This window comes from Bos grunniens, chromosome 2, assembly GCF_055505025.1.
Source record: "Bos grunniens cultivar Pamir isolate PY7600 chromosome 2, Bosgru_T2T1.0, whole genome shotgun sequence".
Taxonomy (NCBI): domain Eukaryota; kingdom Metazoa; phylum Chordata; class Mammalia; order Artiodactyla; family Bovidae; genus Bos; species Bos grunniens.
Genome location: NC_141166.1, coordinates 74,884,973 through 74,899,201, shown reverse-complemented (window position 1 = coordinate 74,899,201; position 14,229 = coordinate 74,884,973). Strand labels below are relative to the sequence as shown.

The window sequence follows — 14,229 nt, the reverse complement described above, 5'->3', positions numbered from 1 at the left end:
CATAGCTTTGACTGTACAGACCTTTGTTGACTAACATTAAGTTAGCATTGGTCAAATATACCATACTAAAGGGTGATATGGTAGTATATTAACCATATTAAATTGTTATGGACGGTTTCATATGAATATCCAAAAAGTCAGTATTCTTCCTGGGATAATAGCCCACATCTGAGGTCACAGCATGCATGGTAATTGATTAAGCAGATTCTGTTTTCATGTACTGAGTCCTGAATTCTGTACTTCTGATTCAAAACAGAATTTGTTGTTCGGTCACTGAGTTGTGTCTGACTCTTTGCAGCCCTATGAACTGCAGCTCACCAGGCTTCCCTGTCCTTCTATGTCTCCTTGAGTTGGCTTAAACTCATGTCCATTGAGTCAGTGATACCATCCAACCATATCATCCTCTGTCGTCCCATTCTCCTCCTGCCTTCAATTTTTCCCAGCATCAGTCGGGTGGCCAAGTATTGGAACTTCAGCTTCAGCATCAGTCCTTCCAAGGAATATTCAGGATTGATTTCCCTCAGGATTGCCTGGTTTGATCTCCTTGCTGTCCAAGTGACTCTCAAGAGTCTTCTCTAGCACTACAGTTCTAAAGCCTCAGTTCTTCGGTGCTCAGCCTTCTTTATGGTTGAACTCATATCCATCCATGACTACTGGAAAAACTGTAGCTTTGACTCAATGGACCTTTGTCAGCAAGGTAATGTCTCTGCTTTTCAACTAGGTTTTTCATACAGAATTAGAGCATTAAGTTCTGAATGTCATCAAAATATTCTCTTGGAGAGTTTTTCTATTTTCTTTTTGACATGATTTATTCAAAAGAGATATGGGTGTTAATTATTGAAAAGGTATTTTGTTTTTTTTTAATATAAGGAAATTGGAGAAAAGCTTCCAGTTAAACACACATTATTTTGTTCTATGAGTCTTAGAAGAGAAATTTAGCTGGTATGTAGAGTGATTGTTAGGAAAGTATAATGCTGTTCAGTTTTCTCTTTTCTACCTGTATTTGAATTGGGGTTTAAAATAGCTAACACTGAACATGTACATCCATAGATATGGCTGCTGCAAATACCAGAATATATATGTCTTGATACTGTAAGTGGTGATTAATGTAAGGAGCCTCAAGGTTTTGGAAACAACTCAGTGAAATGGAAAGTTGCTTTTTTGATGTCTGCAGCCATGCTGGATAAGCTATGATTCAAGCAATTAACAATGAATTTGGAACAAAGAAATGTTATTTTTTTTTATGAAAACGGAAAACTGAACTGCTTGTTAAATTCAGATAAAATTGTATAGCTACTGGCATACCAAACCAGGTTTGACAAATAAAATGCATATTCTTTAATGAAGGTTTTCATTCTAGCTGTAGGTTAAAGTCCCTATAATATGGATTGTATTTGCTATTTCCCAGTGGGAGAAAAAAACTGTTTATATTTCCATAGATATAATGTAATTCTGTGTAATAATGTGATAATGGGCAGTCCTTCATTTACAAATGAAGTTTAGGCTTTAGTTTCATTCAGACATGATATAAAATTTCTATGAAGTGAGAAATTGGATTAGCTGTATTTTCACTTTTTATATTATGGTCTCCATCAGTCATTTTTATTGTTTTCCTTCTCAATGTTGACTCTGTGCCCATTGTTCAGGTTTTCAACATGTTATATGGCTACTTCCCTATTTTTAGTTTTTCTCTTGTTTTTTGCTACCAAAATTCCTTTCTGATTACTCTGTATCTGTTGCCTCCCTTTTTTTTTTTTAAACTATCCACAGTCCTCTCAACAAATGAGAACTGCAAGTGAGCTTACATATGAGCTTAGTATGGTGTCCTTTTAGTCATCCTTTGCAGCATTTGACACTGTTAACCCATTTACCCTGTTTTGAAATGTGTATCCCCTGGACTTCTTAGTCCCTGAACCTTGTTCTCTACCTCCATAAATATTTTTAGTTCCTTCCCTTTGCTTTCAGAATAAGAGTGGTTCCCAAGGTTGTAGGCATGAAAAAAATTCCTTCCTTTTTTTTTTTTTTTTTTTTACAGTTTTTGCAGGAGAACCCCATTCTTTTCTACTTCTTCTGTTACCATCTTCTACTTCTTCTGTTACCATCTTCATGCATAGCTACTTGACCATTTTTATTTGTTGTCTTAACTTGATTGCCAAGTGTCTGATCCACAGATGTTACGCTCATAGAGTCAGTGATTGGGTTATGTATAGTATTTTGTCTTTTTAAAATATCTTCTCTATTCCCTACTTTTCTTTTGAGCAGTAGTACTACCATATTTATGTGTTCCCCGTACAGAATAATTCCTTTAGACAGTAATCTCTACTCAGTCTCTGCCCTTCTTCTCTTTCCATTGTCTCCTGAACCCTTTCAGGTGAGGCTTTTGTTCCCTACTGTTCTATCAAAGTTGCTCTTGTCAGGGCTGTGAATGATCTCTTCCCAAATCAAATGATCAATTCTTAGACCGAATTTCACTAGACTTGTCAGCAGCATTTGTCATAGTTGTTCATTAGCGCCGTCCCAAAACAGTTTCTTAACTTGGCCTCAAGGTCACTACATTCTTCTTGTATCTTTTTATATTACTGGATCCTTCTCAGTTTCCTTTGCTGGATCTTTCTCCCTTTTGTGACCTCTTATTGTTGGAGTGCTCCAGGGCTTTCTGTAAGTAGCTCTCTTCTTCCTAGGTGATCCCATTTAGTCTCCTGACTTTAAATATCACCAGTTTGGTTTTCTGGAGCTTCCCTGGTGGCTCAGTGGTAAAGAATCTGCCTACCAGTACAGGAGATGTGGATTTGATCCCTGGATTAGGAAGATCCACTGAAGAAGGAAATGGCAATTTACTTCAGTATTCTTGCCTGGAAAATCCCATAGACAGAGGAGCCTGGTGGGCTACTTAGTCCGTGGGATTGCAGAAGAGTTGTAGACAACTTAGTGACTAAACAACAAGAACAAATTTAGTATTCTGCTTTAGAATAATTTTAGTACTGCCTCTCTCCGTTGTTACCACCCTTCAGTTTTGCACTTTCAGATTGCAGAATGAGGTCCTTCCACTTGCAGAGTCTTCATTTAGAATATACATCATCCACTCAATTCATGTATATATAGTTTCATTGCCAATCACATTTCCTTTTCGTCTTCTATCTTGAATCTGTATTCAGTTAGTTCAGTTCAGTCCCTCAGTCGTGTCCGACTCTTGGCGACCCCATGAATCTCAGCACGCCAGGCCTCCCTGTCCATCACCTACTCCCAGAGTTCACTCAGACTCACGTCCATCGAGTCAGTGATGCCATCCAGCCATCTCATCCTCTGTCATCCCCTTCTCCTCCTGCCCCCTATCCCTCCCAGCAACAGAGTCTTTTCCAATGAGTCAACTCTTTGCATAAGGTGGCCAAAGTACTGGAGTTTCAGCTTTAGCATCATTCCTTCCAAAGAAATCCCAGGGCTGATCTTCAGAATGGACAGGTTGGATCTCCTTGCAGTCCAAGGGACTCTCAAGAGTCTTCTCCAACACCACAGTTCAAAAGCATCAATTCTTCGGTGCTCAGCCTTCTTCACAGTCCAACTCTCACATCCATACATGACCACAGGAAAAACCACAGCCTTGCCTAGACGAACCTTTGTTGGCAAAGTAATGTCTCTGCTTTTCAATATGCTATCTAGGTTGGTCATAACTTTCCTTCCAAGGAGTAAGCATCTTTTAATTTCATGGCTGCAGTCACCACCTGCAGTGATTTTGGAACCCAGTTGTTTGATTATTTTTCTCAAATATTTTTCTTCAAATGGTTTGCCTAAGTGATATAATCTTGGTGATCTTGATTAGCTGCATGTCTCTTTGCCATCCCACCCACTCCAGTGTTCTTGCCTGGAGAATCCCAGGGACAGAGGAGCCTGGTAGGCTGCTGTCTCTGGGGTCGCACAGAGTCGGACACGACTGAAGTGACTTAGCAACTGGATATAAGATTCATGAGTTCTGCTTTCCTTTCAAGTAGTCTAGATTAGTTTCTGTTGTTTTTTAGTTTTCTGATGTTGATGATAAAAGTGCAATGCAGTTGTTTTTTTTCCCTTTATTGATAATTTTTCTTTCAGTCTAAATACTTACAAGGTTTTCTTTTTATTCATAAGATTAATGAATTTTATGAGGATGTGAGTAGATATTTGTCTTTTCTTTTCAGCTCACCCTGAAATGAGGTTCTCCATTTCAGTTATCCATCAGAAGTGTTTTTTTTAGCCCAAAGAAATTTCTTTAATTTTTGCTTCTCCTTTGTATATTGTGTCCTTTCTCCTTTTGAACAATTTTTCACATTAGTTTTCAGGTTCTGTTCTTCAAGTGTTTTTTCTTTGCACTTCATCTCATAGTCTACTGATTTAGCTGTCAGTAATAATCATCTTTTTTAAAAATTTATATATTCAATTTAGTTTGGAAATCATGCAAGGGAGTGTGTGTGTTTGTTGCATTAGAATTTATTTAGGTGCTATAACAATTTTTGTGCAGGTGTTTAGTCTTTCTAGCACTGCTATTTCACTAGATATATATTCTGATTATTTACTTGTATTCTGTTCTTTCAGATGATGGGGCCTCTCACATGATCAGTTATTTTTCTATGATTGTTATTGTTGTTGTTTAGTCGCCAAGTTGTGTCTGACTCTTTGAGACCCCATGGAAGCCCACCAGGCTTCCCTGTCCCTCATCATCTCCCGGAGTTTGCCCAAGTTCATGTCCATTGAATCGGTGATGCCATCCAACTGTCTCTCATCCTCTGTCATGCTCTTCTCCTTCTGTCTTCAGTCTTCACCAGGGTCTTTCCCAATGAGTCAGCTGTCCACATCAGGTGGCCAAAGTTTTGGAGCTTCAGCTTCAATGATGACTGTTTCTATGACAGCTCATTGGAAATCAAGTCTGGTTGCTGAACTATTGTAAATAGCAGGACTGCCAGAGGTTGGGACAGATATAGTGCCTAAATTTGAAGGACAGTCAGCCCCACTAGAAGTACCTGAAGGAAGCTCAGTGCTCTTTGATGGACTTGAACTGTCCTGGTTTCCAAAGTTTGGAAGACCCACCTGTCTCATGTTAGGAGAATCCAGCATAACCAGAGGGCTGGAAGACAATCTTACAACTGAGGTCTTCAGATACTTAAAAGCCAAGCCAAGGCAGTGATCCGCAGCCATCAGTCGTGTCAATTGTTGCCCAGGGCTCTGATGCTATTTTTCAGTCGGTTAACCACCCATGGGGTGATTTAGCTGCCTAACAGTTTGCTCTGATGTTACTTCACTAGAGTCATAAACCTCATCTAGCAGCCTGCAGGTCACAGTAGCTGCTTAACTTTAGAAAGTTAAGAAACTTGGAGTTGGGCATAGAAAATAAGCCACAGTCAAGGTGTTATATTACAGACTATCCTTGATCCTTTCTCATTCCAATGCCTTTACATTCTAATGACTCTCAGATTTATTATATCAGTCCCTGTTATTCCCCTGACTCACATATCCCGTGCCCCACCCAACAGTACAACTGGGGTATCTAATGGATACCAGAAAGGCTATAGATCCAAACCTTTTTTTTTTAATCTTGCTGCAACTTGCAGGATCTTAGCTCCCCAACCAGGGATTGAACTCTGCCCCCTGAAGTGGAAGCATGGAGTCCTAACCACTGGACCACCAGGGAAGTCCCCCAAACAGAACTTTTGATTGTGACCTCCAAACCTGCTGTTCTCCCCACCCTTCCCTTCTCAGTGAATGCATTACCACCATTTTTTCACAGTTAATTGCTTAAGCCAGTATCTTAAGATTCATTTTTGACTTCTTTCCCCTGTTTCATATCCATGATATCTCTATCCCAATTGTTCAGCATATCCTATTGACTGTGCTTTCAAAATGTGTCTAAACTGACCACTTTTCACCAACTCTGTCTCTATCATGCATCCATATATTGTAGTTCCTCTCTTGTTCTACTTCAGGTGCCTCCTATCTGCTCTCTCTGTTTCTGCTCTTGTCCTCTATAGTTTATTCTCTAGAAGCCAGAGTAATGTTTTTAAAAAGTTAAATGTTGCTTACTTCCAAAGGATTCTAAGGAAATCTAGACTTCATGCCATTGCTTATGGCTGTCCATGGTCAGGACCTAAGGTGCTTCCAACCTTATTTTCTACCATTTGCCATGACTCAGTGCATTTTAATCACATTAGACTCCCTCCGTTTGCTTAACTACATCATAACCATCTTATCTCAGAGCTCTTGCATTTGCTCATTGCTTTGTTTAGAGTTCTCCTCCTCCAGATTTTCTCATGATTCCCTTCCGCATTAAATTTATGACAACTTATTCAGATCTGTTTGAATTGCTTTATCGTAAAGATTATTCCTGACCACTATATAAAGTAGAAACTCCCTTACTTCCCTATTCCACTTACCTTGTTTCAGTTTTTTTAATGGCACGTATCACCACTAAGACCATTTATTTGTTCATTGTCAGAAGTTCTTCCAGTCACCCTGTATGAGGAAAAACCTTTAAATGCTCTATCCCTAGGACTTGGGCTTCCCAGGTGGCTCAGTGGTAAAGAATCTGCCTGCCAATGCAAGAGCCGCAGGTTTGATCTGGGTCTTGAAGATCCTTTGGAGGAGAAAATAGCAACCGACTCCAGTATTGCTGCTAGGGAAATCCCATGGAAGAGGAGGCCGGCGGGCTACAGTCCATGGGGTCGCAAAGAGTCTAACACGATTGAGCACACAAACTTATGGTAGTGCTAGTCACATAATGTTGTTCGGTCACTAAGTTGGGTATGACTCTGCAACCCCATGAACTGCAGCAGCCAGGCTTCCCTGTCCTCCCCTATGTCCCAGAGTTTGTTCAAACTCATGTCCATTGAGTCGGTGATACCATCCAACCATCTCATCCTCTGTTACTCCCTTCTCTTCCCTATTGAGTTACTTAACAGGCACTCAATAAATAATATATACTTCAAATGACATCTTTATCAAATTTGAATTGGATGTTAAAATGAAAAAGTAGGTATACATGTAAATCTTCCTGGAAATAAGTCATATTTTTCAAAGTATTGCTTTTTAGTTTTCTACTTTTCCAGCCTGTTTGGAAAAAATGTAATAAACTTGTTACTCTTGCATATGTTTTAAATTTCAGTTAGACTATTTATATTTTATTTTCCCATAAAAACTTAATATATAACCTACCATCTTTTTTTCATTTTAAGAACAAAATTCCATTTTACCTGTAGGTTATTTCTTAATAATGTATTTATTACCAAATTCTTAATTTGTGTTTTATGTTAAAAGAAAGCATGTAATATAGTATAATGTCAAGGCCGTTGGGATTAAAGGAATGAGAAAAATGCAAATAGGGACTTTTTCCTTTCTGATTTTTATAATATTCCAGTTTTTCTTTTTTTCCAAATTTCCTGGATATCACCTTGGTTAAGAGATTGGTTTTTCCCCTTATGATGTACTCACTGTCTCTAAAGGACCCCTCGTGATCTGGACCGTATCTGCTAGCCTTTGTTTTGTTCTTTGCTTTTTTCTTCTAATTATGACCTTAGTTTATGCCCCTCTCCTCAATTTCCAGTGGATAGAATTTACTTCTGTAGGTTAATAAGAAAGAATAGGGAGGAGAAAATTTAGTGAAATAATAGTAGAATACAAAATTCAGCTTGAAAGTGGCCTAGCATGTATAATATAGCATATATTAATATAATTTTTTGTAAAACATGTTAATGCACTTTAATACAGCATCTGTCTAATCTCTAGGGGAGACCAGTAAACCTTACTTACTGGTAAGGAGGGAAGTCATTGGTACAATCACTTGCTGTTTTGCTCACGTTTTCGAAGGGTCATTGTAGCTATCGTCATGGGTGGGCATTGGGAAACAGCGTATCTGAAACTAACAGTCCCACATAACCATATGCCGTTGGCAGCTGGAGAGTCTTGTAAGTCAGGAAAGGCCCTTATTCTTATGCACACTTATAAACACCTCTCTCTGGCTTAGTGCTATAATGTGTAAACTGTTTTGTGGCAAGCTACTTAACAACGCTTAATCAAAACTTTTTAAATGGTTGACTTTGGTAATTAAGACATTAATTTGGTTTTATTTTTATTTTTTTCCAGGTGTATGGTGGCTGATGAAGTAAGTGTTTCCATGATTTTTATGTGGTTTATAAAGTTCCCCAGCCAGTTTTTATTGTCTGCTATTTACCCTGTACTCTCTCTCATGTGACTGTGCATCTGCATATGGAGAGGAGAAGGGGAGGGCTTGGAGGAGGGTGGCAGGGCAGCAGCAGAGAGAATAAGAATGGGAAAGAGAATGTGCGTGTGTGTTTGTGTGTGCATGCATGCAGGGCATGCATTTGGAACATGTTAGTATTAACATTAGTGATCCAAAAATTCTGTATTTGTGGCCTCAGAAGAATGAATGCAACCCCAAACAAAGCTGAACTCTTCTTTACTTGTCAAAATGCTGCTTTCTTAGAACCTGGACTTTTAAGATTTTGCTCTAAAGATTATTTTTAATTGTTTTGTATAAGTGTGAAATGTACTATTCAAATGGTGTTTTATTGTCACTAATCAATTTGATACCTTTGAGTGGCATGTACTTGTATATACTCATATTCAGATTTTTCCACTGAAAGGGAAGCTCTTGCTAAATAAGCTGCAGTACTCTGCATGCATTCTAAGTAAATTTAAGTCAATAAAGTTCTGATTTTTTATATCATTTTGAAACATGTTTTCATGATATCTTTAATGATAATAGCAAAACATATACATTTAAAAATATGTCAGAGATGAAGAAAATGGATACTGAATTTTTTAAAAAGATATGTGAGACCATAAAAAATTCTCCCAATTAGCTATTTTTTAATTTAATTTACATGTAGACTCACCAATGGTGTATCTCTAGGAAAAAAGTAAATAAGAGTATAACATGCAAATGAATGCCAAGCAGAAGGTTGATATACGGCTTCTTGGTTCATGCTGACTTATAATTACTGAAGTTTTTAGTTTGAACTCTTTATAGACATTTGTTTAGACTAAATGTTACAGTTAGAAACATAGTCATTGCCTGTGAAAAAGTTCAATGGTGTAATTAAAGAGACAGGACATGGACATTTGGAAAAAAAGTAGAAATGTCTATTTTGGAACAAGATGAATTCCGAAAGAATCTACATAAATTTATAGATTTGAGAGTCCAAAATTACTAAAAGAGGCTTAGGTTTTTAGTCCCTGAATATGTTTTCACCAAATAGTATAAATTCATACTTCAAAACCTCAAAACTAGGTATAACCATTTTATATAACGTATAAATCGGTGCTGCATGTATTGATGTATGTATAAATTATTTTTTAAACAGACCAGTTTTATGTTCACAGTCAATATAACATGCAGTATTATTTGGTAATCTCCTCAAGTGATTCATGGGGAACATTTTACTGGCTATGACATTGCTACCTTGTTCCTCAATTTGGTGTTATAGTGGTTTGAATATGCCTTAAATGTGCAGAATCATTCATGGATTGAAATAAACATTTGATTAGCACCTGAACTCTGCTTAGCATTTATATTTCCCTGTTTTCTCAGTTAACATTAGACTAAGGATGGTGCACGATGAGTTCACGATGAATGCTTTAGCCAACAAGAGTTTTTCATTATACTCTTCACTTTTCATCACCTATTATTTACAGTTACACTTGTCACATGTTGAAGGATTTGTGGTAATCTTTTGAAACTATTATTTTTTAATTTAATAAATTTAAAAGAACCATTTAATATTTCAGTACTTAAAAGAAGATTCCCCTTTTGTGTCCCTCATATCTCCTCCCTTTTCACCAGCATTTTAAAGACTCTTAGTTTTTACACTTATTTGACTTTCCAAAGTTCATTATGTTGAATCCCCTATCAATAAGGTTAATTAAGGAAAAATCCTCAGTTTAACATATAAGTACAAAAAGTAGTCACAGAAATAGCATAGTGTTGTAAATTAAATTCTAAGATCACAGCTCAAAATATAATAACATCCTCTGTGTTTTGATTGAATTGAAATGCCATTTCTGTGGAGTCTTATTGAGCTAATATGGATGAAAGTGAGTAAATTAAAAGTCTTGAAATAGAAAGAACTTGTATATATGTAAATTATATGAACTCTGGTTTGACCTTCATTTTATTTTCTAATACTGTTCTCCTTCTCTTGCTCTTATCACAAAACAGTAGTGAAGTCAGAGAAGGAAATGCAGCTTATAATTTTGATTTTAAATTTAAAAAATATATTTTGATATGAATGAATTTTTGACTTATCAATAGATAGAGCTTTAGGAGAACAATTTTACATCTGTATTATTAACCTCTTTTATTTTTTTTTTAAATGCTTGAATACCTACTTGGAGTCTTGTATAATTTAACTGTCTGCTGTAATCTTTCCTCCCTAGCTTTAGAAGCAAATGACTTCCTTCACTGGTATAACTGCATCCTCTTCTTCTATCTTTCTACTAATGTCTTTTCTAATGTATCAAATCTTTGTGGAATTATATAATCTCTCTATTACGTATAAAATTGGAATGGTGACTTATTTGTTTGTCTAATTGTGTGATCTTTGAGTATTTATTATAAAACTATGTTTCAGATAACCAACAAAGATTCAACTTTTAATAAAATTAACTTTGCAGACTTAGCTTAAGCTCTTTTAATTCCTGTTTCCCTTTCTTGGTTTACCGTAGTTAAGTGTTGTCTCAAGAGCTATACAGTAAACATACAGAAACTCTTTTGAAGTACTGTTCCCTTAATAATGGAATTTTGGGCCACAGTCTGTAGTCAGGCTCTTGCACTATTACCTTTGCTGTTTCTTAATAGTTTTTTAACCACTGTGTTTTTGTTCTGTTGAAAATGTTTATTCACAGAAAGATTTTAAATGTGAAAAATAACTTCACATTAACATATACCAGGTAATTTAAGTGGATACACATGAGCAAAATATTAAACCTACACACTTAATACCTTATTTTCAGGGATTTAAAGGCAATTATTTTTTGTAGAAGCTTAGTGTTTACAAATTTTTGTGATGTTTGTTTTTACTTAAGAAAATGAGATTAACATCCTGGGTTTAGATGAATAGCTTAATAATTTCGCAGCTATGGACAAAATGTTGTCAGGACATGGATCTGTCTTCTCTGTGTATTGAATCTATTATCAGAGTCAGAAAATTCCTACTTTCCTCGTTTGTAATATTTTTGTTAGTACTCTACTTTAGTCGTCTCCCCCTACACTTTTCCCTAAGTTTCCTTCCTGTTACTTGAGAAAACATTTGGAGGCAGAGGGATGGTATACCAAATAAAGTATTGCTTTCCTTCCTTTTTCAGAAGAAAAGGAAACCGTTTGTCAAAGCTAAGCCACTTGGCTTGGCTTACTTTGTGACTATTTTGGGATTAATAGATAAATATTTGGAACAGAGACCAGAGACTTATCATTATGGATAATCTTTTTTTTTTTTTTTTTGTCAAGGTGCTTCTCTGGAAGAGAAGTTTGGAGGGGAAAGGCTGTGGAAACTGTTGAATGCTTGCAGAAGTTTTTCTGGAGGCTGAAGTTTGAAAAGCCTTGTGATTTTCTCTGCAGGCAGAAATCTGTAGGTGTCTCAAAACACCAAAGAACCCCCTTTAGAAGATTATTTCTGAGCAGAATACCTTAAAATTGATACTGTGATATAGACTCTGCCAACATTTTAGGTTTGAGGACTAAAACATTAAACCAAACGTGAAGAATTTTAGTTTTCCTTTTACATAAGCCGACCTTGGTTTGACAAAGTGAGCTGAGATGATAGTTTTTATTCCATTTGCTTCTACAAATCCTTCTTTCCCTTTACGAGACCCTGGTGGAATTGAATCCTCTCTGAGATTTTACTGTTTCTGATAAGCAGAAACATAACCCCTTTGGCGTGGTGGTCCATTTTTGTTGAGTGAATAGACTGATTAAAATCTTAATACTTAATTAACACATATGTGCCAGATTCTGTTCTACTGATTTAGATGTATTCATTTATTTCACCTCTGGACAACCCAATAGAATGTTATGATTATTACTACCACCATCATTTTTTAGATGAGAAAGCTGAAGTACAGGTATGTTAACACATGCTAGGAGCTGGTATCGAATCTGAAATAATCCAGCTCCCAAGTCCATTATTGCTGTTCTGTACAAAGTCTGCAGGCACCAGACTTTCTGTTTTGAAAGGATTCTTAAATACAGAAGACTCTGTAAGATACAGTGCTCAAATGGATGAAACTGAACGATAAGTGACAGCATTTGTGCTGTTGAGACTGTTCTCTAAAATGGTATCATTTGCCTGCTTGTTCCTCATTTCTAAGGCCAGCTTTACTATTTTTTGAATGTCCTTTCTTAAAAATAACTTTTACATTTTAGAATAGTCTTTTTTTAATTTTTTTGGTTGCACTGGGTCTTCGTTGCTGCTCGCAGCCTTTCTCTAGTTGTGGAGAGCAGGGGCTACTCTTTGTTGCAGTGCATGGGCTTCTCATTGTGCGGGTTTCTCTTGTTGTGGAGCATAGGCGCTAGGCATTGAGCTTCAGTAATTGCAGCAGGTTGACTCTGTATTTGTGGGGTGCAGGCTCCAGGGCACGGGGGCTTTAGTAGTTGTGGCTCATGGGTTCTAGAGCATGGGCTCAGTAGTTGTGGTGAACGGGCTTTAGTTGCTCTGTGGCATGTGGAATCTTCCTGGACCAGGATAGAACCTGTGACCCCTCCGATGGCAGGTAGATTGTTATCCACTGTCTGTCCCACCAGGAAAGTTCAGTAACACTTTTAGTTTTATACAGTTATTGTGAAGATAGTACAGAGAACTCTTTTACGCCCCAAAGCTAGTCCCCCAGTATTAGTTACTTTACTATACTAATAGTAATGTGTCTCAATTAATGAACCAATATTCATATATTAGTACTGTTAACTGAAAACCATACTTTATTTAGACATCCTGTGGTTTTTACTGATGTCCTTTTTCTTTTGCAGGAGTCCATCCATGTTTTATAACATATAACTCCATTATGTGTTTTAAATAGACAGGTTGTTGTTGTTCAGTCGCTCAGTCATGTTCAACTCTGTGACCCCATGGATTGCAGCACATCAGGCTTCCCTGTCCTTCACCATCTCCCAGAGCTTGCTCAAGCTCATGTCGATTGAGTTGGTGATGCCATCCAACCATCTTGTCCTCTGTTGTCCCCTTTAACTCTTGCCGTCAATCTTCCCCAGCATCAGGGTCTTTTCTAATGAGTTGGCTCTTCGCACAGGTGACCAGAGTATTGGAGCTTCAGCTTCAGCATCAGTCCTTCCAATGAATGTTCAGGGTTGATTTCCTTTAGGATTGACTGGTTTGATCTCTTTGCAGTCCAAGGGACCTCAAGAGTCTTTTCCAGCACCACAGTTCTAAACATCAATTCTTCAGTACACAGCCTTCTTTATGGTCCAACTCTCACATCCACATGACTAACCAATAGCTTCTCCTGGTTGTGAGTTTCTCAGACTTCCCTTGTTTTTGAAGACCTTTACAGTCTTGAGAATTAATGGTTTAGTATTTGGTAAAATGTCTCTTAATTGGGATATGTTGTCTGATGGTTTTCTCATGATCAGACTGGGGTAATGTGTTTTGACAAAAAGACCACAGAGGTAAAGTCCCATTGTCACCATGTAATAGCAAGGGTACATAATATCAATTTAACTTATCACTATTGATGTTAACCTTGATTACCTGGCTTGATGTAATGTTTGTCAGGGTTTTACCCTGTAAAATTACTGGGTTTATTGTTGTTGTTCCTTCCCATACTGTGTTTTTTAAAAGAAAATAACTGTATGTAGCCCATACTTAAGGAATGGGGATTTATGTTCTACTTCCTTAAAGGCAGAGTAAATATATAAATTGGGCTATCCTGGTGGCTCAGTGGTAAGGAATCTGCCGGCCAATACAGGAGACGCAGGTTCAATCCCTGGAGAAAATCCAGGAAGATCCCCTGGAGAAGGAAATGGCAAACCACTCTAGTAACTCCAGTATTCTTGCCTGGAATATTCCATGGACAGAGGAACCTGGCAATCTAGGTCACAAAAAGAGTAGGACATAACTGAGCTACTAAACAACAACAAATACATAAATTATTTGGAATTCATTTGTTCACTCACTTACTTTACTGTGTATTTATATAGGTAGGACTCATGGACATTCATCTTATATTTTGGGTTATTATCAGTAC

At 37.2% G+C, this 14,229-nt stretch overlaps 1 protein-coding gene across 14 annotated transcripts in view; it reads left to right on the top strand.

Annotated features, from left to right (window-relative positions):
* Window positions 1-14,229, top strand: part of ZRANB3 (zinc finger RANBP2-type containing 3) — a 301,572-nt gene that overhangs the window by 108,439 nt on the left and 178,904 nt on the right. For 9 of the 14 annotated variants that reach the window (XR_015145498.1, XM_086350737.1, XM_086350767.1 and 6 more), the window contains one exon: window positions 8,101-8,119. The exons of 1 other annotated variant lie outside the window; for it this stretch is intronic. Coding sequence is in view for 9 of the 13 variants with exons in the window: in XM_086350737.1 (XP_086206863.1) it covers window positions 8,101-8,119 (19 nt within the window). In the remaining 4 variants the exon portion in view is untranslated. Of the gene's footprint in view, window positions 1-443; window positions 698-8,100; window positions 8,120-11,482; window positions 11,604-14,229 lie in introns of those variants that run through there. 4 more of the 14 variants (XM_086350700.1, XM_086350703.1, XM_086350726.1 and 1 more) reach the window with 4 other exon arrangements.